At 46.4% G+C, this 27,040-nt stretch overlaps 1 protein-coding gene across 6 annotated transcripts; it reads right to left on the reverse strand.

The window, feature by feature from the left end:
* Positions 1 to 1,032: 1,032 nt before the first annotated feature.
* GABRP (gamma-aminobutyric acid type A receptor subunit pi) lies at positions 1,033 to 24,922 on the reverse strand. Of its 6 annotated transcripts, none has more exons than XM_069028953.1 (12): positions 24,717 to 24,922; positions 24,413 to 24,644; positions 15,691 to 15,780; positions 14,300 to 14,412; positions 11,798 to 11,865; positions 9,624 to 9,841; positions 8,691 to 8,773; positions 6,229 to 6,366; positions 4,721 to 4,873; positions 3,992 to 4,185; positions 2,868 to 3,093; positions 1,033 to 2,746 (listed from the first exon to the last, which is right to left on the reverse strand). In XM_069028953.1, exons 3-12 carry the CDS (start codon positions 15,744 to 15,746, stop codon positions 2,583 to 2,585), a joined length of 1,413 nt encoding a protein of 470 aa, XP_068885054.1. In that variant the 5' UTR covers positions 15,747 to 15,780; positions 24,413 to 24,644; positions 24,717 to 24,922; the 3' UTR covers positions 1,033 to 2,582. The 6 variants fall into 6 exon arrangements, with proteins under 6 accessions (XP_068885054.1, XP_068885055.1, XP_068885057.1 ...); XM_069028954.1 differs by adding an exon at positions 21,748 to 21,834 and having other exon boundaries at positions 24,413 to 24,922; XM_069028956.1 differs by lacking the exons at positions 24,413 to 24,644; positions 24,717 to 24,922 and adding exons at positions 20,866 to 20,917; positions 21,655 to 21,735.
* Between the last annotated feature and the right edge of the window lie 2,118 nt (positions 24,923 to 27,040).

The raw sequence follows: 27,040 nt of genomic DNA on the forward strand, positions 1-27,040 counted from the left end.
AGCCCTATTATTACTGGGAACTAAATCTTTAGGATATTCCAGCTATAACTGTAGGGCCTGTCTGATCTACGCAGCAAAGTTAATATTTTCCAAAGCAATGGAAACTTTATAATGGAAAGTCACATCAGCAAAAACTACCTGTCCCTAAAACCAGCCAGGAAATCAGGCACTGAGAGGAAATTTCAGGGATGTTCCCTCAGCTTCTCCTGCTTTCTCTCGCACCAGTACTGAGTGTTCTCCACGACAGTGAATGTACGGCCATTCTGTCTCGGTCCTCCTCTGGGAAAGTGACCAGAAACCAAGCTGGGATATGCACAACATTCTCTCACCTTGTCTCTGCCGCACGTGGATCTTGCATAAACTGCTCCTCTCTCTTGAGGGAAATAGGATTCACTGCTGGTGCCAGACCTGAGCAATGTCAAAGCAGCAAAGTTGTAACAAAAGCTACAGCTAATGAAAGCAAGCTCTGAGAGAGCCATCTGCTGAAGTCATGGAATTGATCACGTTGGAAAAGGCCTTTCTGGGAAGGGGTCTGTAGCACAAGTCATATGAGGAGCAGCTGAGGGAGCTGGGAAAGGGGCTCAGGCTGGAGCAAAGGAGGCTCAGGGGGGACCTTGTGGCTCTGCACAAGTCCCTGACAGGAGGGGGCAGCCGGGGGGGTCGGGCTCTGCTCCCAGGGAACAGGGACAGGAGGAGAGGGAACGGCCTCAGGCTGGGCCAGGGGAGGCTCAGGGTGGATATTATGGAAAATTTCTTCACTGAAAAGATGGTGGCATTGGAACAGACTGCCCAGGGCTGTGGTGGAGTCCCCATCCCTGGAGGGATTTAAAAGCTGTGTGGATGTGGCACCTGGGGACAGGGGTTAGTGGTGTCCTTGGCAGGGCTGGGGGAACAGCTGGGCTCAATGATCTTGGAGGGCTTTGTACAAAGAAATTCCTTTTTTTAACATTAATATTTGGCAGCTAGTGTAGAACACATTAGGGCATTTCAGTTGGGTTTTAAAGAAAGAAACCAATACAGAAAAGAGATAATGATTTTTTTCTAGTAGAGAATCTCTCTGAGGGGTTGTGTTCATATCACAAACATTCACTTTATTACATTTTTATGGAATGGACTTTAAATGCCAGTATATACAAGCCAACACTTCATTATTGGAGTTTGTGTTTATCCACTTGCCATTGTCAGTCTGTTCCCCTTTGTCTTCTTGTGCTGCTCTTTGTAAAAGGTGTGATTTATGAATATGTGGGTTAGATCCCTCACAGTATAGCATGGTGAAGTGGTTCAATAAAAAGTTATTAAAGTAAAAAAATCTATAGTTTCATGTGCTCTGCTCACCTTCTATAGGAACCCCCAAGAAGAGATTCTTAAGCTAAGCAAACACTGCGTGCTGAGACTGTAACATAAGCCACAAACTGAGAGGCCTCACTCAGCCAGAACTGAGCTGAATGGAGCCACAGCAGGCAATTCCAGTTCTGCCCACATAACTGCAGGACTGCCCCCTCTCATGAAAGTAGCATAGACAAAAAAGGGTGGTGGGGTAGGGGAACCTGCCATAAACCATTCATTTTACAATCAGGAAATAAAGACTTCCAGTAGCCCTTGAGCTACACAGTACCAAATGGCATTTGGTTCTTTAATGTAACTGTGTGTGCCACATTTAATTTATCTTTAAAAGAAAACCCTGGCTCCTGCTAACTGCAGGATAAACAAAGCTGACTTTGGGCAGTTTCCAGAGACCACTTAGAATACTAATTTTTTTTAAAAAGTAACAGTGTTACAGCCTAAAATAGAGAGTGAAAGGGTGATTTAGACTAGCCTACCCCAACCCACACGTTTTTCACCCAGCAGCACTACTGACTTGCCACAGCTGCACAGCCACGTAAAAGAGGGGATGACAAATGGGCCAGTTGTGCAAGAAGTGAGCGCTGCTTGTAGCAGTGAAAGCTGAAGGAAACACTCTCCAGGACAAAAAATAATTTGTGAGGAAGACATGGAAAGTGGTAGAACCTGTTCAACTGCAGCACAGCAGGAAGAGTGTAAGAGATGGGTTACAAAACGATTTTGCTGCCTCTATTTCATGTTCCCAAATCTCTGAAAAAATGCAGCTCTACCAACAACAAGCCCTCCATCTGTCTCAGGGATGGAGAACTTCAGCAAGTGAGGATTACCTCAATGAGTGACAGATGTTAAAAGCAATGAAGCACCACTGTGCAGTACCGAATCACCGGCCTGGCACTGCATCACCCGGGACAAAGCAGCACCATGCACAGGAGCATCCCTCTGTGCTGTGCTGCACTGTGCTCCTGCTGCTGCCTTAGGGCTCTCTCACTGCAACAGAGCAGCTATTGAGGCAGCAATCACAGTCCCTTTGTTATCTCTGGCAAACAAAGAATAACAGCTATGATCCTATACGTCCTCTGGGACATCTAAACTCGAAGGTTCCAACCTGCTCCAAGCTACCAAAATAATTTTGCCGCCTGTAGTGCTCTGTAGCTGCCATGTGCAGTCCTGCACACCCTTCTCCAGCCAGGTGAGGCATGGAATGAAATGCAGCTATGAGCAGAAGAGCCCAGCACAGCCACTCAGCTGAACAGAGTCAGTGCTACTGATGCTGACACACCAAGGCTTTGCATGCACACCTCACACACTCTTCTGCTGGGTACCTCGGGAAACACAAGGAAGTTTTTTGTCCACACTGAATCCACTGAGGTTAGGTACGTGGATGCCCACTGGCACAATTCCTCTCCTGCTGAAGTAGAATGAAGCAATTAATTTCTACTAAAAGTATAGATAATAAGCCCAATAAAACACATTGACCAGCATGAAAAACAAAGGGAAAAGCAATTTTGAGTAGTGGTCCACATTACCAGGGTTCTGAATTGTGAAATAACCAATAATCCTGTGCATTTTGTTTCTCAAGACACATTTGATTTTCTCATGACTTTTCATGGTCAAGTCACTGCAGTTAACATTATCGCTGGAAATCTCAATGCTTGTGAAGCTGATTTTCTGTTTATAGCTGGTGATGGAATTGTTGAGGATGTTGGTGATGTTAACTTCTTCCATTTCTTCAGTTAGTTCATTTGCAGGCCCCTAGGAAACAAGAGTTTTAAGGTCTGTCTTCTCCTGCAGAGCAAGGAGACCATAAGGATGAAGAAATAAGAGCACAGCTTCATACGTGGTCATCCCAATACTCAAACACACCTGTCTACTGCTCCCTAATCTTAGGAGGGTCTGAGGTCCCAGAGATGCCTGTTTCCACCACTGTAATTCCAGATACATTTTTAGATCCTTGAACAAGTCTTGAGTAATCCAACATCCATCTCCTACAGGATACCCATCTCTTCCTGTCTACACAGTAACTTAATGCCTGGGGAGCTCAGTATTGAGGTGGGAAACCTCTTTTGCCCCTGACAGGATTTAGGTCCTTGATGACCACTGGACTACAGTCATACCTGACTATTTAATTTCTCACACTAAAGCAGAGCCCTTGAACAACTCACTCTCACAATCCCCACAGAACACTGTGGGACTGATGTTTGGAAGGGAGGAAGAAGCGTTCAGCTTTCCTCTGGTAGAGGGAAGTATCTCTCTCTATTGGAGCTATTGGAGCTGTTTGATAGAAGAGCAAAGAGTTGTGTTATACTGGCACTTCTCTGGCTACATTTGGAAGGAGCAGAGGAGCTCACATGAGCTCAACTCAGGGCTATGGACCCAATTCCAGTGCCAGGCCCAAGTGCCTTTCTGAGTGTGGTCCCATGAACCCAACAGGACTGTCAGCTAAGGCTGCTGCTCAGAAGTCCGCCAGAGACACAGCACTCCTGTGCTATTCATATGTTTGTTACACACAAAAATTTAGGTTTAGTGCCAATCAGGAGAAGAATTGTTAATGTATCCGAAGCAGGAAGACCATCAGTCTTATTCAGTTAAGGGAGAACTAATTGCTGTTAGTCCGAGACCACTGTGTTTATTCAGGTGCATCAGGCCTTACCTCTTCTGGTACTTTAGCTGCACACTTCTGTGATGAGCTGTAGTGAGCCACTGCATATTCCACAAGGGCACCAAAGATGAAGCTGAAGCAGATGCCAAGATAAACATCAATGGCCTTAATGAAACAGTTGGTTTTCGAAAGTGAACTTCGTGAGCCGATCATCAGAGTTGTCATAGAAAGCACTGTTGTGACTCCTTGGAAAACAGAGAGACCTTTTCTTGGGGACACTTGGGAGAAATCTTGGCCTACCCTTCTGCTCATGTCATTGCTCTCTATTGCTAGCCAGATAAAGCACATCACTTCTTACCAAATCCAAACCATCCATCACAGCAACTGAAATGCTTTTGTAGCATTAGCTACTGGCTTCACACAGGCTCTCCCTGCCTTTGGCAGCTTGGCTCCAACAGGCAGTTGCTTCTCTTCTTTTTCATGCTTTCAGTAAAAAACGCCCCCATCCTGCTCCCTCCAAAGCACATCACAAAGATCGTGTGCTCTGTCCTCTACTCTCTGCAGTGGATCTCCTAGGAGCCTTGGCCACACACAGCCCTGCAGGTGGGCACATATCCCTGCCACAGCATCTCCTCCACACCAAACCAGCTCTGCCCCAAGGAACAGCAGAAGGCAAGCACACCATTTATCCCTGAGCAGGTAGCTCAAGAAAAGCTAGCCTAGCCTTCAAAGGCTCCTCTGCCTGCTTAAATCTTCTCCCTTCCTCAGCCAGTAACTCACCAATGCAGGTTCTTGCAGGCACTGAGTCCAGTGTGATCCAAAAAGAAACCCAGGACAACATGACAAGCAGAGTGGAAGGTACGTAGGTCTCCAGAATGAAGTAAAGGACATTTCTTCTCAATTCAAACTGTAATATCAGTCGTGGGTAACTGCCTGTTCATGAAAGGAAGAGACTTGGTGAATGTGAGATTCCCAAGGACACCTGAAGTGAAATTGAGACAGCCCAGCACTGGCCCTTCAGCTGATGTAGCTCAGCAGAGCTGCACCACAACCATGGGAGAGGCCTTGCTTCCACCTCAGAGAGCTGATGGAGGTAATACCCCACACGAGGGGACACCCTCAGAGCTAACACACAGCCAACACACCCCACACGAGGGGCACACACAGCACTGACAGGCAAAGAGGCATCTGAACAGCACATGCCTTGCAGAGGGGCTCCTGCAGCTGAGCACAGCAGGAATGTTACAGCAGGGCCCCAGCTCAGAGCAGAGCAGGGCCGATGCTCTCACCCGTTCTCTCTCACTCAGCACAGCACACCTTTCCCAACACCTGCTCTGAAGGGCACTACCAAGTTCAGCCTTATCTGATGGCTGAAAATCAGACAAAACATTTGTCTCTTGATGTCAGCAGGCTCTGGCTCACATTCCAAAGCATCCGAGTACCATATCATCACAGAGAATTAGACCGCCATTTTCATTAGCGATTTGTGATCTTTGATAATGGTATCTTTTTGTGCTCAAAAAAATTCAGTCATCTTTTAAAAATCAATTTGTTGTAACTACTGACATAAGGGTTCTGAGGCTGGATCAGTAGTGTTTTCAGGATATAGTTCTGCTCTATAAACAATAATTCCCTTTGAAGTGTAGAAACAAAGTCCATGTTGTTCATGGGCTGTGTATGCAACAAAACAACAAAACACTGATATTTGTAAAACCTTGTCATTCAAGGAAGTTTTGTCCCCTTTCATAGTGTCTGTGATTGGAGAAAAGAGTATTTTACACTGATAATGAAAAAAAACATTGAATTCTGATCTACAAAAATATGTTATCCATCATGATAGAATTGTAATTTACAAACAAATGTATATTTAAAAAATTAATTTTACTCCTAGTTACTGTAAACATTGCTCTCCACAGTATTTATAGACTGCACACCTGGATAAAAGGGATAGAGTTTCTTCAGATACGTGTGGAGAAAAAAAAAGGAGACTTTAAAAAAATTAAAAATCCATCAGATGAATACAGTATATTTTAAACCTCCATCTTTCTGTGGATTTCCATCTTACAGATTGCAACTGTATAAGATTTCATACATTGAAATTGTACTGCAATGATTGCAACTAATAGGATTTCATCACCTTTCTGGTCATCTCTTCTTGTGAGAGTAAGATCTGCTAAAGACTTTGCTGGTTCAGGCCTGAGTCAAGAGATCCTGGCCCACAGGAACAAGAGGAGATGGGATGGGGAATAGTCAAGAGCCTTCTCTCCTCTTTTCTTTCAAGAATTTACCTGTCTCCTGCTGTGACTTCGAGACCAGGGTATGGTAGCATTCCACCGTGTACTGAGAGAGCCGCAGCTTCTCGATGCCGTGGACGGAGTCATTTCCTCTCAGCCAGGTGAAGGTGACATCATTTTCATTGTAGCCCCCTTAGGAGAACACAGAGACTTTGTGACTGCTTTGGCCAGTGAAAGCCCAGCTGCTGCCCTGCTCTGTCTCCTGCAGGGAGCAGAACACTGATGCTGGCACTGCAGGCTGGACAGAGGTCCCCTGAGCTGTGTCCGACCACAGGGGACACTGGCTGTGCTTCCTTCACCACACTTGGTCTCCTGCTCCGGATTTGGACAGGAACACACACCTCTGGGAACGACACACAACGTGCAAGGCTGCTGAGAGCCTATTTCAATTGTTTACATGGGGTATTTATGTTTTCAAAGATAATCCATTGCTGTCATACACAGCTTGATTACATGCAGCAGGATAGAAGTACTGCAGTGGTTAACCCTCAAATGCAGTCTCTTCAGTCTGAGTGGAGAGCAGGAGAACACAGTGGTTAAAAAAGAGAATTCAGATCCCACTGAGCCCCTTGCCATGGAGCAGAAGCACATTTCACTGAGTCATCTATTCAAGTGCTTTAAAACATCAGAAAATGCATTTTCAGTTAGTTGAGAACTTATAGCTGAGACTGCTATGTGGTTATGAACCAGGCTCCTCTGATTGGGTACACATTGCCCAGAAAACCTGCTCATAATAACAACTTTTTCTGCAAATCATTCCTCCTATCCTCAAAGGCATTAAGTTACTGAGGAAAAATAAATGCACATAAGATTTAGGTAACACCAAATTCCTGCCTAAAAGCAGTGGGACTCTGTATATGCCATCTGAATGGATGCCTCCAGGGATGTAAGTGATGACATGACTTCAGGATAGACTGAGGAATACTGCAGTCTGAGAGATAAATCTTGTACTGAGTTGCCAGCCTGACATTCCCTTCAAAAATTTGACTTAATTTAGGAAACAAGCCCATCAGTTTCACTGATTTAATTCTTTTATTAAGAGCCCTTCTTTGAGACCATGTGTAGGGACGCTGTGATTCTGATAATAACCCATTTGTCCTGGTAGAAGGAATCAGATGCAGTTGCAGCTCTATTTACATCTAATTGTGTTTTCTTATTAGACACAAATTACCAGAGCTTGGGCGTGATGAACTCCTAAATTAGGTGTTCAGAGTATGAATCCCTGAGTAGAATCCTAAGCATGTGACTTTTCAAAGTTCCTAAGTGGTTTTATAAATCGTGGTTACTCAGGAAAATTTTATAATAAGTGATAGATTGTTGTTAATTCATCTGGTGTATATTTAAATAGCATTATTTCTGGGCACTTATCCTAATGAAATCTCCAGTGGGCAATATGTATGTAATTTCATTGGAATTATACAGCAACTGAGCATGATGTAGGACCCAATCACTGTTAAACCAGGCCTAACCATGCTCTGCTTTAGCAGAAGAGGCCAATCATTATTATTTCAGGAGCTATTCTTTGTAATAAAGTTAACCATGGTGAACTAATACGATTTTAATGTGAAAATAATATGTGCTTCCCTAGATGCTTCATGCTGCAACCCCAGAAGTTAAAAAATCTGGTCTTTTCAGTGCTGAGATAGTGGAAGTTTGGTTTTGTGCCATGCAGCAGGAGCTGGCTGCCTGCTCATCACAGGTACAGAGCAGCAGCGCTGCGCTGGCTGAGCTCTGGGGTAACAACCCTGCAGTGGCCTACGTTTTCCTGGAGGCTTTCTCAGCCAGCATTGCCATAGGTGAGCTTTAATCTAATTGAGAGCAGAATTCAGTGATAATTCCTCTTCTTGAGAATTCCCAGTCTGAGACTCTTCTGTTGACAAGGGTCCCATCCTCTGTATTCCTGCAGCAGTCAGCCCTAGTGGAGGGGCAGGTACCACAAAGCTGGGTTTGCCCTAATTTCAGCTCAAAATTTGAGAACCATGTTTAATTCTAGTGAGAACCACCCTTCCTTATGTCTTTTTTACAGTGGGGATTTGGTGGGTGCAATAGGTAGTAGCTACCTAAAAATATGAGAATTGTTCCTTGCTGTACTCTATCCCCTGCACTTACCCCATAAGTCAGTTTCGAAGAAGCTGTGTGTTCAAAAGGACTTAAATTTTGAAAAGCAGCCAATATTACTTCATCCTTTCTGTGAAAGATTGAATTACCTACACTTTAATTAAATATTCTTTATTACCACTTTTTTGCATAAACTTCACAGTGACAGGAGTTCTCTGGACTGTAGATTACAACACAAACATTTGAAGAATGATGATGCAGAAGTTGTTTTCTTCTGGACATTATAATTTGCAGGAATAAAAGTCTACTTCAGAAAGCCACTGTGCTGAATCCAAATATACAACGTGTAGTTACTTATGAATAAACAAATTTAGAGTTTTCTAGAGTGTTATACTTACAGCTTTCTAGCTGCAGTTGGCATGTTTGCGTGTCCATAGGGTATTTTGACAGGTCCATGTTACAGGCAACAGTAGTAGTGATTCTGTAGGCAAAGAAAGAACTTTGAAAATTGCAATAAAAGCACGTAATGAAATTGCTGTTTTACACAGCAAACTGGATCATAAGGCCTCTGCCCTCTCAGTTCGATTATCTGAACCTATGAAATTAATTAACTGAGAACCTTTCTTAAGAACAAGTGCTCTCTGCAGCCATCCCAATGAAAATGTAACCCAAGGAGGAATTTTGCTTTGCTCTGTTGGGATATAGAGTTTAGATTCACTTTTTTTTCCCCCAGTGCTACAATTTGCACATCTTAAGAAGTCACCACTTGCAACATAAGGCACAGTAACTAACTGCACACGTGCTCTGTTGCTCTAACGTGGAGGTAGGTGAGTTTTTTCTGTGCAGCTGAGGTAACTGGGACCCTGTTACTGCAAGCTAAGGAGAGTACTGTAGGAATTGCTAACCCAAGTGCAGTGCACATTCCTGCAGTACATGGACAAATACAACTCTTGGTAAAAAACAGAAGTCATCACTACATGGCACTGGATAAGAAAATAGTTTCCCACTATCAGTTAAACTTTTATTGTTGTGATGTCCTCCTTCCATTCCTCCCCCGCCTCCATCTGACTCGACTTTTCCTCAGTGACACCTAAACTTATGAGCTTTCTGAGCAGGTCTCAGGACATAGCAAGTACTGTGATGGGAGATCCTGATCCCTGACTGGCATTTCCAGGAGGCCAGAACAGGGGTAAATGGATCAGCAGAGTATGGTCACAGCTGGCTTGTTGACCCCAAACTCATGATCCATGACAGCTGGTACCGGCTCCTGTTGAGGGTAACACTGGAAATCTATTCTGAGCCAGCAGCACCAAAGCCAGAGGTCTCTGTACCTTAAGGCATACAGGACAGTGCCATTAGAGAACAGCCTGATGAGGCGGTTGCCCACGGTGACGTCGTGCAGGAAGGACCTTTTGGATTCCACGATGTAGGTGTCGGGCACCCAGAGCAATTCCACCAGACGAGCGTCCAGCGTGAAGCTCTTGTTGCCATGGAAGACCAGCCGTGGGTCTATCCAGCGCTGCCGCAGGGAGATGGTGGCTGTGTAATCCTGGCAAAGAGAGCAGAGCCTGGGAGGACGCGTGTCCAGCACCTGCACGGCACAGCTGCAGGCACACCACGTGTGTGACAAGGGACAGAACACATCTTTGTTCAACCAAGCTTCAAGCTTTGTTTTCATCCCAGTTTTATTCACTCTGTAATATTTCTAATACACTTCCACTCTAAGGTGTGGAGTTTGAGGACTAAAGATTATACTTATAGTGCTTTATGTTTTTAATGAGCAATGATTGTAAATGATGTTTTTGTGTCCATTTTGCAGGTTAAGAGAACAGTTGGGAAGCACACACTTGAGGTCAAACCCCGCAAGTCAGTGATGTTACAGATCAGTCATTGCCTAGAGCTGGGAAATTCCACACGTACTATAAATCTGGTCATCAAAGAGGCATTGACACTTTGGAGAAAAAAGGTAAGTGAATCCAACCTGTTATTTCAGGGAGGTCTTAATAAAACCCCAAACAAATGAAAAAAAGAAAGCTTGTGCCTTCTATTTTAATAGGAATTTTGAATCTAAGAACACTGGGATTAACTTGAGCTTGGCCTGCCGAAATCAACCTGCAGTGACTGGAGTGTTTTCACAGTGCCCCAACAGAAAAGAATAAGCAGCACCCTCTCAGTCTGAAGGTGATACTTTGCTGAGACTTCTGGACACCACAGGCACTGTTGGACTATTTCACTTCCTTCCTCACAGTCAAAGCCTTTTACTTTCAGAACATCTGTGTCACAGGCAGACTGGCATGGGCGCTTGTGCTAACAGCCTGAACAACCGCATTTCACCAGAGAACTGCTGCCTGGCTCTGGAAGATCAAGCACTTCTGCTTCATCCCATCTCCAATTTTCAAACGTTTTAGGGAATTAAAGGGTAACAGTGTCAGCATATGCAACTTTTAAAATTTTACCTTCAGCCTGTGATGTCAAATATTGGGTTGTTATGGCTTTCAATTCAGTGAATTATAGTAGTGGCAAAAGTGAAGAATCCTAGTTGATTTTCCAACTTTTATCAAGGCACAGATTGAGCCTCTGCAATGTTTCCTATATGGCCAGAAAAATTTAGATGGATCATCAAGAAAAAAATCCAGAACAGGAACTATTCTACGAGGCACTTCATTTAAGTTAGAGGTTTGTGAATAACTGATTTTGTTGGTTCTGCTCCTTCCCCAGAATGAATAGCTTTAGCAAAGTTACAAGATTTTATTTAGTGAACTTGATTAATTTGTTGGGAGGAGGTAGAAAAAAATAATTGGTGGTGGTAGTCTCGAAAAGGCAGAAGTTAACTGTTGAAATTGTTCCTGACTGAACTTCTGACTGCTTGGACTGAAACTATTTGCTGAATTTACCCAAGTTGCCCATAGTTTTGGTCAATCTGAAAGAGGAGCTTTCAGTGATCAATGTTCGAAATCCATCTGTTATCAGAAGTGGAATGAATCAGATTCACCAGTGGTAGGAAGATGTTCTCTGTATATTTAAATTTATTTTCTTTCTTTTCTTGGGATGACCAGTCCTTTGAGCCTCAGACTGTGTCACAGCTCAAAGCCTTACTTCGTCTCCTTGAGAAGAAACCCTGTCCAGGACTTAGTCAGAGCCAGCACGTCCAACAGAGCCATCCCTATCCCACACAAAGTGCTTCCACATGAAGGAAAGGGATGCCACACAGGACTGATTTTTTCCATTTCCACAGGGCCTGATTTCCAGAAGGTAATGAGTTTTTGACCAGTAGGACTTTTGGAACTACTTCTATTTACTTGTAAGCCCACATTACAATGGCATCTCCACAGTCTGCAGTCATAAATGAGTCCTGTTTTACCCCACCTCTAAAAGTGGTCAACGGCCACAGAACAGCAAAGCAGTTTCAAAATGACCATTTCTGTGCTGAACACACAGGATTACATGTGAAATCTCCCAGGCAGATCTCAATCTTACCTTGTAAAATAAAAATTCTTTCACTTACCATGTCACTCTCAGATATACTAGAAATACTTGCGATGTCCAGACTCACTGCAATCTGTACAGGTTCTCCTACAGAGGGAAAGAAATGCTTCAGCAGAGAGAAGGGGAGTGTGAAGGGCACAGTAAAGCCTCTCAGGATACTTTGCAGGGTGGGCACTGTCCTCAGTCTCACTTGCTGTCTCTAAAACTGCAGAGGCCCAGAGGGTCAGACACAGTTTCAGAGCAATAAGCTCACAAATGACATGATCCAAAATACAGTTGTCACTGTTAGGAAGCTGTGGTTCTGTGTTTGGTGATGGTAGCAGGGGCAAATATCCAGCAGCACTGGCTGTGAAGCTCAGCAGTATAAATCAGCAGCATTTCAGTGGCATTTGCCGTTGGACAGGCAGCCAGGGCCACTTTGTTCCTTGCTTCACAGCCCACACCAGCCAGAGAGCAGCCAGGCCAGGGACCCCTGCGCAGAGCACTTCTCACAGCTCAGGGAGCGATGGCAGCCCCGGCTCCCGGGGAGGATGCAGCGAGAGGCAGAGAAGGTCCCTGATTCCCGAGAGCAGGCACTGCCTGAAATCCAGAGGAGCAGTAGCCTTTGCCGGGTTTCAGCTCCCACCTGACGGAGCCGCAAACCGAGCGTCGCTGCCGGGATCCACCGCGAGAGGGCAGCACCGCCCGGGCCAGGGGACACGGGGGACACGGGACACAGCGACATGGGGAGAGGGGGACACGGGACGAGGGGGACACGGGGATACGGCGACATGGGGAGAGGGGGACACGGGACGAGGGGGACACGGGACACAGCGACATGGGGAGAGGGGGACACGGGACGAGGGGGACACGGGGATACGGCGACATGGGGAGAGGGGGACACGGGACGAGGGGGACACGGGGACACAGCGACATGGGGAGAGGGGGACACGGGACGAGGGGGGCACAGGGATACGGCGACATGGGGAGAGGGGGACACGGGACGAGGGGGACACAGGGATACGGCGACATGGGGAGAGGGGGACACGGGACGAGGGGGACACGGGACACAGCGACATGGGGAGAGGGGGACACGGGACGAGGGGGACACAGGGATACGGCGACACGGGGAAACAGCGGCACGGGGACAGCAGGGACCCCGCGCCGGGCCGGGCTCTGCCGATGCCGGGGGAACGCGGGGCTCCGAGCGCGGCTCGGCGCTTTCCAGCACAGCCCGCTCTGCCTGGGTGACAACACAGCGCTGCCCTTCCTCGTGGGACCTCTGAAACTCCTTTTCATCATCCAAATCACAGCGAGGAACCACGAATGGACACAATTTCTAAATCTCTTTCCAGGTGGTTTTTTTTGTTTGTTTTTTTTTAAACTGTTTGTTTTGTTTGTTTGTTTTAAACTGTTCATAAATATATTTCATTTACAAAAGATGTGTATTTTTTAAAGTAGCTGTTGTTCCATCTCTGTCTATTCGCACTCTTGAAACCCACTGCAGTTACTAACTACGGGACACATCTGTGAGGACTCAGCCTCGGGGAGAGGTCACGCCAGAGTCCTGACCATTCTCCTTTAACGTTTGCTGCAGATGCAGTTGATCTCTGTTATCTCACAAAGAAGCATCTGCTCACTGGTGTCACAGGATTTAGAGGAGCTTTTCTAGTCCTGCATCAGGTCAGGCATTCTCAGCATAACAAGATGGTAAATCTGTATTGTCCCAGAAATTTATTACCATGGTCAGAAAAAGGAAGCAGCTCAGGGCTACCAGTAGCAGCAGGTCAGTCTACAACAGGAAACATCCAAGGCCTTTTGAAAGCTGATGAGAAATTTTTCTATCCATTTTTCATTAATGAGTTCGGGCACAAAACCAAAATGAATAGAAATAAAAATGGTCATTGATGTTTCTTAAACTTTCAGTTATACTTTTCAGGTTCTGAATGTCATTCTGAGAAACCCTTTCCTCTGTGTGATGACAGCACTCACCTGGAAGGTGGGAGACCTGACACCCAAATTGCTCAATAGCCTCAGGTAAGTTCCTAAATACCTGCCTGCTCCCGACTCCCCAGTCTCACCAGGGTTTGAAACAGGCTTGTGCCTCAGTGTGAAGTGAAACCATGTGTCAAAAGTCAATGTTCCTGGCAAGAAGAATGGCTTTGTTCCTCTATAACTGCATAAATAGCTGTAATAGCTGTACAAGAGCAAAAGTAAAGCAGAAATTCACAAGGGTCAGGCTCTAAACAAAAGCTTGTACAGGTAGAGCAGAACTTAGTTATTCAGTCAGGTCTTTCATAGAGATGATAAAGTTTATAAATTCCCTGCTCTTCACCTCACAGCTGGACATGTTCCCAAGCCCCACACATATGTGCACCAGCTATTCAAGACAACAGGAAGGAGGGCAGCCTGGGACACCAGCTCAATAAAAAGAAACACCTTTGAAACTGCAGTATCCTAGAGCAAGCTTAAAGCCTGCTCTCCCCTCCACATGAGCCTTACAGATTGATTTTAAATGCTCCCATGTGTGGAGCCAACATACCACCAAAGTAGGGCCGGAGGTATTTGTTGTACCCCGTGGTGAGGTTCTCAAATCCGGGGAGCGATGTTGTGTCCCTGCCGTGCAAGAGGGATCCATGGCCCAGGGAGCACCTCCTGGGGACACAAACACGAACTGTTACATGTTGGGCTGGGCACGTCTGGTGTGTAGCTGCAACTGTTTTCAGCTTGTTCTCAAACAAGCAAACTGCATAAAATAGTTATTAAAACCAAGTAGATAATTGAAATCACAAGCATTTGCTCACATTGCTGTCTTGGCTGAATAATTAGCACCTTCAAGAGGTGGGAAAATGGCAAATTGCCTCAGCCGATAGCTACAGGTTGCACACACGGTATCCTAAGAATGTTCTTAAATATCACAGAAAAATCAAGCAAGGTCTGTAGATCAGAAGCCTTTACAATAACACCCAATCTCCCCTCCCCACCCCTTCTTGTACAGTCTGTATAAGGAACATGCATTTCTTTTTTCCTCCCATTTATGACAACCTGAGACAAATCTTACAGCCCAACAGCTCCTCCTCTCTAATCTCTAGTCCCCTAAATAAGCTTCATCCTCAAATGTGAGTGTCAGCTCCTACAGCTGCTGTGAGGAGTAATACTGCAGGGGAAGGGTGGAGGACTGTGCACTTCACAGGCACCCCCAAAGCTCTGTGGGCAGTGCTGTCAGAATTTATGTTTTGTGGCTGGACATTGAAGGCAGGAGCTGCATTTGAGGCTGACAGCTCTGCACCCTCACACAGACAGTGAGAGGGACAGGGGTTTGGACCGTAAAAGGTGTTACGGCGCAGAGTGGCACACACTCACACGAGGAAAGTGTAACCAAAGGAAGGGTTAAGAGTTTGTTCTTGCTTTGGGCAGGAGATGGGAGGCAGAGCCTTTGCTGATCCCAGTCTCAGGACCCTGCTCTGGGCAGGAAGCAGCCATGGCGTTACTCACAGCTCTCACCAAGGTTTTTTCTTCTGTTTCCTTCAAAGCTGGGTTAATAGGGCCTTGGAGCTGCAGGATTTAGACGAAACAGGACCTTACAGCAAAACCAGGTTTTGCACAATATATATGTAAACACTTCAAGAAATTTGGGACTTGTAGGTCCAAGGATGGTAATAACAGAGCTAGGAGCCCTGTGGGAGGCATTTCTGGTAAAAAACTACAAACTGTGCTGGTTCTGAGCAGGAAATCAGGGGTTGCACTGTCAATGGATATATTGTGGTTTAGGGACCTGTGCAGATTGCTCTCTCCTATACCACATCCCTGACTGCAGCCTGCTTCATTAGGATGGGCTGGATAACTGGAAGCATTGTTTCCTTTTGACCCACATTATTTATATGAAATGTAATTAAAAAGTTCCCTTTAAAATAAAACAAACCTTTAACCTACCTTTGGGTTGGAAGGAAAAAACACAGACCAAAGAAGGAAAAATATCTGCAGAACATCTCCGGAGATTGTTTCTGTATTTGCTCTGCTTGTCTGTGAAGAAGAAAAGAAAGACAAAGTTTTGTGGTTTAAGAAAAATTATTTTAAGGGAAGGAGACAGGGAAAAGGAGTGCTGCACAGTCAGAACCATCATGGAGTGATGTTAAACATTCCTGATACATAGTGGCTCCTGCCCTTTTTCCTGGCTAGTGTCATTTTTCAGCAATGTTCTATCCTAACACCACATAGAAGACCCTGGTGACAACTCAGGTCTTGAAGTCTTTGACAAGTTTTAGCTCCTCTCCTGTCAGTACGGGATGACAATTAGCTGATGTTGAGAATGGTACCATGGGAAGGGATTTATTAAATAGGAGAATGCGTGGGTAGTTCCCAGAGCAGTCAGACTCTGAAGCCAAGAGAGATCCTGTCCACAGATGGCACTTCCAGCATCTTTTAGTCCCAGGCTCCCCTAACCAGCCCCACAGAAGGGCTGTAACTCTGTGCTCCATTGACTGTACCTGGGATAAACCCCTGCAATTAACAGCAATGCTGGCAGGCCCCTCAGCGTGCAGTACTGCTGAGGTCACTGCACTTCAAAGGGGTTTCGTTGACTTTTCTTGGAGTGGAACCGAGTTTTGGCTGCTGGCCCAAGACTCCTCAGGCTCATGCTGGCCTTGGAGTGGGTGCCACAGTGGCAGCTCTAAGCTGTGCTCTGCTCCACTCTGATCTTCAGCTCCCTGCTGGAAGTGCTGCTCCAATCACACACGGTTTTTTCAGACCTAGCACCTCTCTCATCACATCTGGCATTTAGAGCTTCAGCTTCCAATGTGACCGCACCATAATAACCCAAACATCACAAATTTTCTGCCTATGTTAGATCCTTCCTGTAACAGCTCCCCACAGCCCAGAGGACACTCTGCCTCCTCAGCTAGATGCCCAGCTCTGGTGCTGTGCCATGGACAGCAGAGCTCCAGGAAATAACAACTTTGTCCATACAGAGTCAGTAAAACACTTTAACATTCAAGTACTATGAATGCAGGGCATCCCACTGGAGAAAGGATAGTTTTTTTCAAAACACACAATATGCTCTAATACTGGTCCAACATGTGAATTTCCAACAAGGCTTTTTTCTTCTAGCCCGTTCTCTGAATGGTACACAGATGTTTTTAGATGCTCTCAAGTGCTCCTCACTATAATGTGATGATGCAGGACCAGAGAGAGAATCATTTACCCACTCACATCAATGTTAGACCACAGTTTTGATTGAAAAGGAGGAGGATTGGTCCAGGTTGTTTAAACGACTTGCAGGAAGACGTTAATTTTACAAATTAGACTTTAGTTAAAATACGAGACTTCATGATGTTCAGCTAAGGAACCTCTCATGAGCATCCCTCATTAATATCCCATGTTTTGCACAGGATGACTGTAACGATAATAAATATATCAAAGACTGGGAGGCAGCGAAATGGAAATCTTTAAGTACTCCTGGGCAAGAAAAAGGTGATACCAGTGCCCAGAGATGAATATAACCACAGCATTTCTTCACTGCTCAGTGTGCCAGTTAATGCAATGGCAATTCTGCTGTTATAGGGCAGGGGCTTTCATCAGAGATTATCAGTAGTGGGAAGAAATTATTATAAGATTGTGTATTTATGTCTCTCTGTGCAGTAAAGGGTTTCATTTTAATAGAAAAACATAACCTTCAGCACTGTTTAGTTTGGACATTTGTGTCTGGTCAGTGAAAGCATGGCCCAGGCAATACAGAAGAGCAGCACTCGTGATGGCAGTACCAGCACAACTGGAGCCAAGTTTGCTTCCAGTGCCAGGTAAAGCAGAGGAGGTTTACTGAGGATCTTTACTGAGTGCTCTGCTCAGTTCAGGGTGTGCTAGAGTGGGAAATGCAGAATAAAATATATTATTACAGAAAGATTCTCAAGTAAGTAGAATTTGTGAAGAGTGTGTGTCATCTGAGTGAACAGAACAGAGGAGCACCAAGATAAAGGAACACATAGAGGAAATACATCAGACATCTGATTATTTGCACATTATATCAGACCAAGGGCATAGTCAATGCACCAACAGGCTACAGCAAATACATGGTCATAAAATCCTCAGTCAACATGTGTAAAGTTTTTTCCCACGCTTCCAGGTAACAGATAAATGTAAAATAAGCTGTGTGCACTGGGTAATTTGGGATTACTTTTCTTGGTCATCTTTGATGGCACTTACTCCAACAGGCACTGACAAAGGGAACTGGTTTCCCTTGCAGCCCTGTACTGGCAGGCACAGCTGGGGGAGTTCAGCACTCAATCCATGCAGTCGAGCAGTTGCTACGTGCCCCAGCCCACCCCTGCAGGGGAAAAGCAGCAGGGACTCAGTGACCTCTCCCAGGAGAAAAGCAGTGATGGACAGGATCACCTTATTTTGTCTCCACTCTGGCTGAGCACCTGCCTGCCTCGGCAGCACTTGCCCAGGACAGGAAAGGAGCCTGCAGGGCTGAAGGGAGGGAGTGAGGGTGAAAAGAGCTGCCAGTGACGCAGCTTTGAAAGTTTGACAACACACTGACAGATGAGCATGTAAAGAAAAAATAGGAGATGGGGCCTCGAGGAGCACAGCTCAGACACAATCATTCATCTTACACATCTATTAGTCTGTTTCTGCAGGGCAGTGAAACACTCTTCACCGCAGGAAGTTTTGGGTGAAAACCAGCCCTGTACTGTCTTGAGCACCTCCACAGCCCACTTTTACTCAGCACATTTATTTTGCTCTTGCAGACAGCACAGTCAAAGCTGCACTGCAGCTGCCCGTCCTTCCATGCCAACGTTCAGTTTTCCTCAATAAATACTCAATATCCACAATAAGACATGCACATTAGAAACACAAAGCGCCAGCATTTGATGGAAGAATTTAGCTTTCAGTTGATAAATGCTTTTACCTATTGCAGTAAGAGGTATAATTTATATAGGAGTAAGTAAAACCTTATCCTCAGAGCCAGTGAACACACCCACGAAAGGCCACTGTAGCCCACTATGAATAATTCATCTTTATAACACCAGTAATGACGTCCAGCCCTTTGGCATGGCAGGGCTACCTGGCTGCCGTGACTGGCAGTCCAATCCCTGTGTGCTCATTACCCAGGTGACCTTAGAGCTGCAAAGAGTTCATTACACCAACAGAGTCACTGCTGGACAATAGCTAGAACACACTCAGTGCTGAAAAGCTGTGACTGACTTGCTTGCCACTGTGACACTGGATTTGTATCCAAGAGCCACTCATGCTGTTTGTCTCTGGCTTGCTCCATGCAGTGCAGGGGGTGTGTGTTGGTGTCCCAGGGGCAGAGCTGTGGCCCGACACAGCCACCTTCAGATGGCCTCAGTGTCACTCAGGTTCCTACAGTCAATGCTTTCCACCAGCTCGGGGCCTCTGATGAGAAAACATAAAAGCTAAAACACTAAACAGAAGGTGACAGCCTCCGAAGGCACCTCGGTATCCTTTCAGGTTTGTCAGATCTTGCCAACACTTTGGCAGCAGCTTTGCGGCACTTGCTCACACTGTCCCCCGTCCCAGGCCACGGCTCTGCCACAGTTTGATCACTCTCAGCGCGGGCTTGGAGGGTCTGAACACGCCCTGGCCAACTCTGCCCAGGTCTCAGTGGTCCTGTCATCCCTTCCCTGAAACAGACTTCACCAAAGGTATTTCATCTGGATTGGTTTCCACATTACCTTGTTTTTAAAGGCCATTCAGCACCTTGTTTCCTAGTGCAATGTGGAATTAAATACAGTAGTAAAACAAGCACGAATTTTTTTAAATTTGGAATTGTCCTCATTTTAAATCACTCAAGAAATAGCATAAATGTTCCCCACTTCTAAGAACAGAGAAATTAAGGTACTCAGAGGTCAAGTTATCCGTCTCTTGAGTGGCATCAGTAACAGACTGTCTGTCAAGATGAACAAGCCTCCTGCAGAACACGTATCTCAGGTCACACCCAGGCTCACATCTCCCCAAGAAATCCTGGCGGGCAGCAGCGCTGGCAGCCACAGGAAGGCACCGAAGCGCTCCCCCTGCTGCTGTCTGAGCCCGGCACGGTGGAGTAGCAGCAGCAGCACCCTCCACATGTGCATTGCCTCATTTTCCCTCCGCCTCCTCCACATTCCATTCGGACCCACTGCCCCAGACCCTGGGCCCCCTCCTGCCGGGGCGTGGGACTTGGCCCGGGGGCAGGCACTGCTCTGCCAAGCACAGGCTTTACTTAAGCTAGTCCTTCACACAAGTGACCATCAATAACTGCTAACCTACTTCCTAAAAGACACAGATCAATTGACAGAGTATTATAACCCCTTAAAATATTAATGCCCTATCAGGGAGACAATTGCACTGGGCCTAGGGACTCCTCCACTATTAGAAATTATGCCCCAGCCTTAAATAAATTAACTCAATAAGTGTCTTACCATGAATACAAATTCCTGCTTAGGGCTTGCAAATAAAATGATTTAGAGCTGTTCTTTGAGGAAAGATGAGGTGTTTAAACTTGCAAAAGAGCAAGGGCTGCCATATTCATTATTCTTTTGTTTTAAATGGACTGCTTTGTTTTAAACTCAAGGCATCCCTTTCAGAGGGGAGGGGGAAGTATCTGGAAAATTGTTAACATTTTCTTACTCTGGGCTGCACAGTTTCAGTTCTGCAAAGACGCAGATCTCTGCTCCAAGCTCCAAAGGCAGCTCAGGGCCAGGCCAGCTCTGCCTCCGGGGTGCCCAGTGCCATCGGCACTGCTTCCCCGCAGCACAGGGCACCCGCAGGACACGAGGAGGAGCAGGCTGGTGGCACCGGCCAGCAGAGCCGTGCTGCTGCCTTGCTCCCATCCGTGCTGGCAGGAGATGGGCACGGCCACCAGCTCTGAGAAACTTAATCTGGATCCCCGAGGCTGGAGGGAGCCATTCTGCCTTGCCCCGAGGTCGAATTATTTCTCAAAAGTGGATGCAATGTTTCTGGTTGTTACTTTTCAGTTTGTACATACAAACAGTTCAGCCCTGAACTGCAAGATACACATAAAGGACACAATCCAGGATTCAAAAAGAGCCACGCTGATTCCACTTGCCTGAAACAGAAAGGTTTGTAGAAGAGACCATAGATTCAGCTTACTTCTTTTGCCCTAGATAGAGGAAAACTCCATCAAAAGCCACACATGGAGACCCTGAAACACAGAGAATTTTACAAGTGGCTCGAGGAGCTTGCCTTGGCAGCAGCCTCCTCCTCCTTTGTCTTCTCTTTGCTGCACTGGGTTCGCACATGGACCTGTTGCATTCCCAAGGGATGTATCAGTGAGCTGCTGAATTGTTATGACCCAAACCCTCTCAGCCGGAATACTGCTTGTATGCTGTAGCTTTTACCTACAGCATCTGAATTCCCTTTTGAGTTCCCTGAGGGCTGGGATAAATTTAATATAAGTCTCAAGAGTGAGAAATTCAGACAAAAAGAGAGTGTGGACAGGGAGAGGGGGTGCAGCCCGCTTGGGAGCAGGGGAGACAAGCAGTGGCAAGAACAGCTCTCTCTCCCCGCTCCTTACTGGCCACCACATCCCCGGGACCGAGAACCCACTGTGGTGCCTGTGCTACCCCAGGAACCTTGGGCATCCACCAGCACCTGTGGGAACCATTTCCCAAATCCTGGGTCAGAATCCTCCCAGCTGCCTCAGTTTCCCCACAAGCCGTACATTTACAGCCGCATGCAGCCACCAGCCCTGAGCTGGCCCCACTGCCCAGTGGCCAATGCTCACCCCCGGACAGCCCACACAGACACCACCAGCCACCAGCACAGGGCTGTGTCACATTTAGGGCCACTGAGTTCTTCAGGTAATGGGAAGATGTATCTGTGCAGTAATAATGAGTGTCAAAGCAATCTGCAAAAGGTAAGGTTAGAGCAATGACTTGCCAGCCCTGAGCAGCAGGTCGCAGCCTCGTGGGAGGGCAACAGCAGGTGACCACCCCGTCCAAGCCCCTGCTGCCACCCCTCCTGTCCCGGCACCTCGGGGTCCCCGCTCTGTCCAGGCGCCGCCGGGCTCGGCTCTGCCGCGGTGCAGCCGGGGCTGATCCTCGCTGGGGCCGGCAGATCCTGGGGGAGATGATTCCTTAGCAAGCTGCTCTGTGTGCTAGCACAGGGCCATGGAGGGAGGAACGCATTATCAGCCCCGATCCAGCTTCACAGCCTGCTTGCTGCTTTGGTTCTGCCTCCCAAAAGCAGAATTAATTGCCGGGCTAGAAAATGCAGATAAATAAATCAGTTCATAGCACGTTTATTTTCTGTAGTTGTGCATTGGGCTCCTGGCAGCTTCAAACAACAGCAACTCCCACTCGTGCTCCAAGGAGAGGTGAGGGTGGGGCTCTTGCTAAAGACTACCTGCAGAAAGGAGCGTAGGCAGGGCAAGGCGGAGGCTCGGCACCAGCAGCGACCTGGAGTGAAATGCCATAACAGCAGCAGTACTGCTGCCCTTCAGCCTTTAAGGTGACTGCCAAGCCAGACCATTGCATAACTTATCTTTCTAGATTTTCCAAAATAAATGCCTGAAAGACAGGCTAGAAAGAGGAGGCAGAAAACTGACATTCTAAGAGAAGAAATGCTGTTTTATACTGTAGACTTATTTACAGCAAACTCTGTGACTTGACAACGGTGTCTACAGCAACAGAGAAAATAAACCACTCAGTCGTTACCAGTATGCTTTTTTTTGGGTGAAATGATAAAGCAAACACAAAGCTCAAACCTCAAACCTCAGACTGCACAGGAACCACTCTTAGTCTGTGCTTTCCCACCCATGGCCCTGGTCCCAGGCTGCAGTGCTGCTCAGCCATCACCATCGGCTGAGACCTCTGCCAGGGAACACCCAGGTAGTGACCCTTCCCAGAACAGAACAGAACAGACAAATACCCTCAGTGCCAAGCCCTATCCCCACATCATCTCTGCTCTTTCCTCCTGCTCTCAAAAAGGGACTTGGATGCAGCAGGTTCCTACCACAGCTTGAACCCCACAGCTGTGGGAGATGCCATCAGTGGGGCTGTATTTTGTTCTATTATTTACATAGCAGGCCCGAGACTGCAATTTTTTCTCCCCACAATTCCAAGTGTATTTAATTGCTTAGTTAGAAGCCAAGCAAACACACAGCCCTGTCGTCTCTGTGCCTCAAATGCCATCCTCACTCTTCATGGGACAGCAGACCGGGGGCCAGGCTGCCCCAGCACAGAGGAGTGGGGCTGTGGGTCCCCTCACTGCTGTTTCTGCAGGAGCACCCCTGGGCAGCCCAGAGCCCCCTCAGAGCCCCGGGATGCCCAGCACTCTGCAACACCCCCTCCCAACACCGGGCACTGCTCACGGTGAGGCAGCTCCTGCTGTGAAATGCCCTGCAGGTTCCAGCTGCTCTTTGAGAAACATGCAGGGCTCACAGCAAGTGCTCTGTCACCAGTCCTGCTGTGTTCTGAACTGAGCCCACGGGCCAGTGATGCTCATACCAGAACCAAAACAACATTTAAAGTAAGAGCAAAAGTTCTGGACTGACACCAGGAATGTTTTTTTCCAATCTGTAACCCTATTTCATTCGTTGCCTATTACCATCTGAAAACATTTTATCTGTGTGCACATCAGCACCCAGTGTTCATGCCTTTTAACTTCACTTCAAAGATAAAGAATACAATTTAAATGTAAAAAAAGGTTGGTGTAACTTCTTGTCAGATACAGGAATGAGTCTGGGGACCGACAATTAATTGGACACAGTTTTAAGTGCACAACGTTTTGTTATTATCTCAGATAAATGCACAATTGTGGCTTTATCTTTGGCCAAAGCTCTTACCTGATATAATGTCATTCCTTTTTGCTCCCTAACTTGTTAAATAAATATTTCATCCATACAAGTGACTTCAGCTGCCAAAAACGGGGCAGATATTTTAACTACACCAGATTAGGATCTATTGGAATAATTGCGTACTTTTATGTTAATAGGACAAAATACACTCTGAGACAGCAGATCAGATCAAGATGTACTCATTAAATGAGCTGCATTAAGTACTAGCTTCTAGTTTGCATGTTCAAGAGACAGAAAGTTATCTCTGTTGGTGGTGCCTGGTATTTGGAACTGTTCTGAATGCCATAAACATCAAAGAAGTTTAATTAAAATACTTTCTTTTAGTTTAACTTCCCCCCAAAGGACCTAGGCCTATATTGTTCTGTCAAGAGGGGGGTGGGGAATATTTTTAAGGAAAAAACTTCCCCAAACACTTTAAATTAATCCATGATTGCTTTATGCTTCTCTGCAAATGAGATGGCACTGACCAGTGGGATCCATCCCAGGACCTCTGGAGCAGCCACGGAGCCTTGGGAAGTGAGTATGCAGCAGGGACCCCCACAGCTCTCAGCATCTCTCCAAGCACTGCAACAATGTACTACCCAATGCAAAACCTTTTGGGTTCTCATTTTGTGCTGAACAGTCACAGAGAGCTGACACAGACGCATCCCAGTGTTCTGCTGCTGAGGTGGCTGGATGCTGATTATAGGACAACCCCTCCTCTTATTATTTTCACTATTTGAGAATAATGATTCTTGCTGAGGAGTTCTGGACAGTGGAAGACCATGGCTTCATGTTATTCATGTGGGATATGTGTGCTCCCAGCAGAGGAGAGAGAGAGAGAGAAGATAAATGCCTTACCTGAAGCTCTTGTCCTCTGCTGTTACAGGTGAGCACCGGTCCCATGGCACTTCCCCAGGAGCTCCAGCACTGCAGGCGTGGGAGCTGCTCCTTGGCAGAGTCCCTCAGGTACAGGCTTGTCAGCTGCCAGGTGTGTGTGTGTGCTATCTCCACTGGGAAGGACCTCTTTGAAAAGCTTCCTCAAAGAGCACTTCAGAATTTCCAAAATTATTGTCCAAGGAGCAAGACTTTCCTGCATTTGGGTGAAACAAAATGAGGTTGAAAAATCACCGAGGTTCACATGGGTTTATCTTTCTAAACTTACCAAACAGTGGTGGTAGATTTGCCAGCAGGAAGACAGCTCTCATTACTTAGCACGGGCTGAGGCTTGGTAGTCTTACAAACGCCTCAGCAAAAAGCAATCCAGTACAGAAACATATTTTGTGTTTAAAAATAGTCTCAACAGTTGTTAAAAGGGATTAAGCAATGTTTTTTTCCTGTATCAGCAAAAGGAGCAGTGCAGACAATGTAAAAGGGTAATTCTGGGAATGAGGAAATACTGTTTTATCTAATTTACTGCAGCCTAAGGTGAAACATTAACTCAGCTCTGAGCTCTGACAGGGTGTAAACAGCCGGAACAAAACCAGTGCTGCACTTGCTTTTGGGGGCATGAACTCAGAGATCTTCAAAGCTGTGAATGGTATCACAAAACACACCTTTCATTTTACTGAAGTATTCACAGAAATGTTTACCTTTGGAGTAGATTGTTTTGAACACTGTGGAAATAAGGAAAAGGAGAGAATTTTGTGACAGAAGTTTCCCACCAAACTGTGAAAATATTTTAAAGGGATGAAACCAAATCACTGCAGACTTACCTTCAGGTTTGCATCGCAAAGGACAGAAAAGGTCTTAACATCATTTCCACAGTTCAGAAGATGCTACCTGCAGGGATCCCTGCCCTCTGTGTGTGAGAAGCTGGAGTCAGCCTCCCACGGGCTCTGGGCTGGAGCCAGATTGATGCTCCTTGGGCATCTGGGAGAGAGCAGGTTTCAGGCCACTCCTTCTCAGGGTCATCCTTATCTTGATCAGTGTCAGAGACATAAACCTGTCTGCCTGGGAATGCACACACCAAACCAAAAAGGAATTCATAAAAATGGTGGAAAAAGATCTGACATTTTCCCTCGTGATTATTTAGTTTATATTTGTTACAGTATAAAGCACCTTTGGATCTGGCACAAATAAAATAACCAAAATCATTGCAACACTCGTGAGCTGATGGAGAATGTGCCCTTGGGTATGAGACTGATAATTATTTGACAGAGAAAAAATGTCTGGTGTCCTTAAAGGCCCTGTAGCCTATTTATTGCTACATCTGCAGTTACACCAGATCATCACACACCCCTGAAGAAGCTTTGTGGCATCTGGAAAAGTACTGACCAGTATGTCCCCACCATGGGGACCATCAGTACCGAGGTGCCCTGGCAGGAGCCTTGGTACGACTATAACTGGTAATTTGTGTATCTCTGCCTGCCAGTGAACTGGGAGATCGGCACAAGACAGAATAAAGCTGATGTGCAGTTTTGGCCTTATTATCAGAGGGAAGGAACAGCTCCTGCAGTTATTTATAATTTGCTTCTGTGCCACACGCAGGCAGTCAGCTCTCACATAACAATGGCTGATGGGAGAAGCTGCACCCCCCTAAAACTGCTGTGCAGGTTTGCTTCCAGCCTGGCAACCCTGGTGATCTGTACTCATGTCCAGAGCTGCTGGGCTGCATCACACCGTGGAATGACAAGTGACAGCAGTGTCCCCAGCTGTCCCCGTGGCTCAGATGCCACCCTGGCTGGGGCCAACTGGGTGTCTGCAAGGCTCATCTACTGAACGTGCTTTCGGGAAATTGAGGGCCATTTTGGGAACACTGCACTCCTCCCTGTGATGTCTGAACAAGCAGTCTTGAGACACACACCTGATGCCATGTCACATTTGGGAAAATGTAAGTCTAACAAACATTAATGCAATGGGACTTACCACTACATTTTTTTCTAGGTGCATTTGATTAAATTTTGAGCAGTGCTGAGCAAGCCCACAGCCTTTTGTTTTCCATTTGCCAGGCAGGGACTGTCCAGGGCATAACCAGCACATGCTCTATGGCAGCAAACCATTTGCACTGGAGACTCCTGTCCTAGTACTCCAAACTCTTTGATCCCCAAGTGCCCTGTAACAGCCTGTATAGCCTGTTACTACAGAATCTGCAGAATCTGTTACATTATCCTTATATTCCATACATCCATACATATCCGTATGTTCCACACATGATGACAATATTGGCTATTTTGCCCAGCTCCCTGCAGGGAGTAGGGAGCACTCAGAGGTGCCTTGAGCCATGGGATGGATACAGCCTATTCCCCATGGAAGCCTCAGCCCATTTGCTTGTTCCCATGCAGCACCCCAATATCTGAGTGCCAGCTGTCCCCTGGGTTAATTCACAGCTCTGCATGTGTGGTGGGTGGAAGCTGAGGGCTCGAGAGCTGCAGTGCTGCCTCTCATTGGGAACAAGGAAGAAACCTGCAGAGCCAGGGCCCAGGTGCCCACAGAGCAGGACACACAATACCTGGAAAGCACAACCATAGAAGACCAGCCAAAGACTAC

Source organism: Aphelocoma coerulescens, chromosome 13 (assembly GCF_041296385.1).
Source record: "Aphelocoma coerulescens isolate FSJ_1873_10779 chromosome 13, UR_Acoe_1.0, whole genome shotgun sequence".
NCBI lineage: Eukaryota > Metazoa > Chordata > Aves > Passeriformes > Corvidae > Aphelocoma > Aphelocoma coerulescens.